The sequence below is a fragment of the Populus alba genome, chromosome 13, assembly GCF_005239225.2.
Source record: "Populus alba chromosome 13, ASM523922v2, whole genome shotgun sequence".
NCBI lineage: Eukaryota > Viridiplantae > Streptophyta > Magnoliopsida > Malpighiales > Salicaceae > Populus > Populus alba.
In genome coordinates this window covers 11,816,861-11,821,423 of record NC_133296.1, presented here as the reverse complement: position 1 = coordinate 11,821,423, position 4,563 = coordinate 11,816,861, and the positions used below count along the sequence as shown (strand labels likewise).

Here is a 4,563-nt window from a genome sequence, read left to right as displayed (position 1 = left end):
CCATGTCATCAACAGTTCACTTATTGGGTTCTCATTTCACCAACGCTGCTCCTCTTTCTTTCAGCAGAGCGTGGCAATGGCTCTGTCTCTAGTCCACTCCACTCTCTTCTCCAAAACTTCCCAACTCTTTCTCCACACTAAAACTGGATTCTCTCACTTCTCTTCCTCTATTCCTTTCTCCTCCTCTGCTCTCCCTTCAAACCCCAAAACTTGGAGACGACCTGTCATTTCTGCTCTTGAACTTGGTGGTGTCAAGATTGCCAGAGATGGTATAAACTATGTGCTCTTATCTATATTTCTACTTCAATGCATTAATGGGTTTTCTGTATCCTTTTCATTATTCCACTTTTGTTTGGTTATCATTCCGCTCTTCATTGCAGTGGTTCAATCTTCATTTTTTCCCCTTCTTGTAGTTGACCATTGCTTGCTTTGTAGCATGGAATAATTGAAGAGCTTATACAAGTTAAATAAAATGTTATGGACTTATAAAGATTGTATAATTTCAGTGATTGAAGTTTTTGCATTTGATATGTTGTGTTGTTTATGCCTTTTTTTTCCCGGTCAAATTGTGATTTGTTAAGTTGATGTTTTGGAATTTTGTTGAGTAATTTTGACGGTTTAGGATGTTGAGGTTTTGTAGATGTGGTGAGGGATGACCCTACAAATAATGTACCGGATACAATATTTTCTAAGCTTGGATTGCAACTTCATAGGAGGGATCAACATCCACTTGGGATTTTGAAGAATACGATATATGATTATTTTGATACCAATTACTCAAATAAGTTCGACAAGTTTGACGAACTTTGCCCAATTGTTTCTGTAAAACAGGTAAAGTTCTTTAATTTATGAAAAATTTCTATCCAGTTCTATTCTTGAATGTGTCTGTAAGAATTCTTTTTTGAAAACGAACTGTTGTTTAGTTTATAGTGACAGTAAATATACGTTTTGCAGAATTTTGATGATGTCTTGGTTCCAGCTGATCATGTAAGCAGGAGCTATAATGACACATACTATGTCGACTCTCAAACTGTTTTAAGATGCCATACAAGTGCACATCAGGCAGAGCTGTTGAGGAAGGGTCACACCCACTTTCTTGTAACTGGAGATGTCTATCGCAGAGATTCTATTGATTCAACTCACTACCCTGTTTTCCATCAGGTTCTTATCTCTGATTTTTGCAATCATGGTTTCTGAATCTATTGGCTTTGGAAGCTCTCTACTTCCTTTTCAATTAATTAGTTTGTCTTGTTACCTTGCAGATGGAAGGGTTTCGTGTTTTTTCTCCTGATGAATGGGAGGCATCTGGCGTGGATGGCACATCTTTTGCAGCTGAGGATTTAAAGAAATGTCTTGAGGGTTTGGCAACACATTTATTTGGTAAAATCGTTATAACTTGAGAAAAACTGAAACTGTATAGATAATATTTCCAATTGGTTTCATAATGTTATGGCACAGAATTTGGGAATTATTTTGGGCTGTTAGATAGTGTTTGGAACCTGGTTTATCCAGTTTATAAATTTGGAAACTTGTGTTGCCAAGTTGGACTGGGAGAGGCAATACATATATTAAAACTGGGGTAGGGGTGTCAATCTGCTGCACCTCACTTGGTATGATGCTAAAGAGATATGGAATAACATGAAGGTTCTTAATGTTGTAAAGAGAAATTCATAAATAACATGGATAGCTGGTAAAATATAGAATAATCTAAAGTTCTGACTTTATTTCATGTTTTCATTTATTTATTATTATTTTTTTTTCTTATGGAGGAGAGATTCTATCAAGTTCATTGTAATAGTTGTTAGTTTTAGAGGCAATGGCTCATAGATCCTTTTTCTCTGGTGCAATTCACCATTGCAGCCTTGGAAGATAAGTAATTTCTTTTAATTTGTTTGGTGCCCCTTCAAATAGTTATATCTCGAAATAGCCTCCTGTTTTCATATCATCCTAGATCCATCAGGCTACTATATGTTGATTCGGTAAAAATCTCAGGTGCTGTGGAGATGCGCTGGGTCGATACATATTTTCCTTTCACCAATCCATCGTTTGAACTTGAGATATATTTTCAGGTACTGCGCTGATCTTGAACCTTTTTCATATGGTAGCTTTGCATGTTTTTACTGATTCATTAACCCTACACTATTTATTTAGTTGGCTAAACATCCTAAATCATGGTTTGAGCATGGGGTTTGGCATTAGTGTTTAATTTGTGGAGATTTAAAAGTTGACTTGGCACTAACAATAGGATTTTCCAGATACTTTGGATAGTGCTCATGTATAATTAAACCCTCCAACATTTTTTTTTAATTTTTTTTTTATAGTGCATGGAAACACACTGCTAATGGAAATGTATATGATGGCGTGTTTGCAAATAATAAAATTGATTTCTCTGTCAAACTTGTAGCAGAACATCTGACTCACCGACCAATGACCAATAAATTTTCAGGAGAAGTGGCTGGAAGTTTTAGGCTGTGGGGTGACAGAGCAAGAAATTTTAAAGAGGAATGGAAAACTTAATAATGTTGCTTGGGCTTTTGGACTTGGTTTGGAGCGACTTGCAATGGTTCTGTTTGATATCCCTGATATCCGGCTTTTCTGGTCAAATGATGAGCGATTTACTTCTCAGGTCTGTCTTGAATTATAGTACTGTGTTGCTGGTTTCTCCTCTTCCTTCATGCTATCTGTTTTGATTTACTCCATTAAAAAAAATTGAATGCTTTAAAGTCGCAATCTGACATTTTTGATATGTCAGTGATCCAGTAGGCCCAAGTAACTAATCTGAACGTCTGTTATGCAGTTTTCTAAAGGTCAGCTAGGAATCAAATTCAAGACATTCTCAAAGGTACAATTGTGTTTTTTCTTCATAGATGGACACTGTTTTATTTGCTTATTTTTTTTAATAAAAAATTAAGAAGAATGACAGCAGGATATGAATATCTAAATGTGGAATATATGTGCAGTATCCTCCTTGTTACAAGGACATGAGTTTTTGGATCAATGAATCATTTACAGAAAACAATTTATGTGAAGTTGTCAGAGGAATTGCTGGGGATCTTGTTGAGGAGGTATGAATTTTCTTTTCTTGGGGTTGCAACTTTGTTTGTTAATCACAATATTGACCTGCTGATGAAGAACCACCAAGAAGATTCTCCGTAAGAAAATTCAATTTATCCTGATCATTAGTATCCAATGTTCTTTGAATGCCTAGGTAGGGTGCTTATTTACAAGCACCAAACCAAATAAAATAGGAAAACCTACTAAATATTCTTGATTCGTAGAGGAAACTAAAATACACTAAATTATTATTTAACTCCTAAATATTAAATATTATAACAGTGCTAGAATCTAGAGTAATTGTACAGCAATAAAATTTCTAAATAATCAAGTAGTAATTTCCATTGTTATCTTTCTTCATCCCCCATCACCTGGGTAGTTTGGCCTTAAGTTATATAGATGCGGTCCACTTCGTTCTCTGCATGTGAGTTGTTTTAGTTATGTTATCATTTTCCATCAGTTAATAGTGTGAAGGCCTTTCACATGATCCCTTGTAGAGGGAGGTTTGTTAAATGTGCAGATATTCCTCTACTCTTTCTGTAAAAGAATTGTGGAAGACTTGACTGTGTCTTCATCTCCCTGTGGTTTTCATCGTATTCTAAACATTTTGTAAGCTTGAAGTTTAGTCACTTTGTAGTTGCTGTGCAAACACAACCCGCACAAATAGAAAGTGAGAGGAAAGGGGGATAAGAATGATGGTAATGCACCATAGCCCTTTAGAGTTATGAGGGTGAAATAAACATACTGTTTAAAAGCTGAAACTTTGTAGCACAAACTTCTAATTCACTAAAACATTCTAACAGAATTCAAAATGGCTAAACTTTCTGAATTGGACTGAAGTTGAAAGTTTCGAACTTCGAAAGTTAGTTTTCCATAGAAGTTTAGATTGGGCAAAGAAGTCTGGAATTGTTGAATTGTCTACAACTAATCACCTTCTTTCTAAGATTGTTCTCTGAGGTCATATAAAACATGACCCGACAGTGTTTCTTTGGCGTGGATGAAGATTCAATACTGGTGCTAATCTTTATAGATAATTTTGTGAATCAGGTGAGCTTGATAGACAATTTTACAAACAAGAAAGGAATGACAAGTCACTGCTACAGGATTGCTTACCGATCCATGGAACGTTCACTTACTGACGAGGAAATCAATGGTTTGCAGGTATTTATTTTTAAAGGAAATTCATCCTTTTGCATTTCATTTTTCTGTGGGATATAGTTCATGATTGAAAACATATTTGCTATTGTGAATGCAGATGTCTGTGAGAGAACAGGTGCAAAGCAAGCTAAATGTCGTGCTAAGATGAGAGTTTCTTGCGCTACTAGCCAAACGAGACATCTTGAAAGATGTAAATTTCTCTGTGAACACAGCAACATGCGAATTTTTTTTTCTGTAAACTGTATTACTATGCGTTCCAAATTGTTGTTGCAGGAACCTACTCCACTCACATGTAAACTGTAAAGCACTTCTACATTTGGGTGTATTTATATAAATCATAAAAAATTGTCA

At 35.5% G+C, this 4,563-nt stretch overlaps 1 protein-coding gene across 1 annotated transcript; it reads left to right on the top strand.

Annotated features, from left to right (window-relative positions):
* On the top strand, positions 1-4,563 carry LOC118035477 (phenylalanine--tRNA ligase, chloroplastic/mitochondrial). Its single transcript, XM_035041052.2, has 10 exons — positions 1-269; positions 641-831; positions 955-1,161; positions 1,263-1,380; positions 1,993-2,069; positions 2,447-2,626; positions 2,798-2,842; positions 2,961-3,065; positions 4,102-4,215; positions 4,310-4,563. The coding sequence occupies exons 1-10, from the start codon at positions 77-79 to the stop codon at positions 4,358-4,360; spliced, it is 1,281 nt and encodes a 426-aa protein (XP_034896943.1). The 5' UTR covers positions 1-76; the 3' UTR covers positions 4,361-4,563.

Bases quoted from the DNA above. Each gene is read 5' to 3' on its own strand.
- LOC118035477 (XM_035041052.2), top strand. From the start codon at position 77: ATGGCTCTGTCTCTAGTCCACTCCACTCTCTTCTCCAAAACTTCCCAA. The intron at 1,381-1,992 runs GTAAAATCGTTA...TAAAAATCTCAG, and splicing joins TTTGGCAACACATTTATTTG to GTGCTGTGGAGATGCGCTGG. The intron at 4,216-4,309 runs GTATTTATTTTT...TTGTGAATGCAG, and splicing joins AGGAAATCAATGGTTTGCAG to ATGTCTGTGAGAGAACAGGT.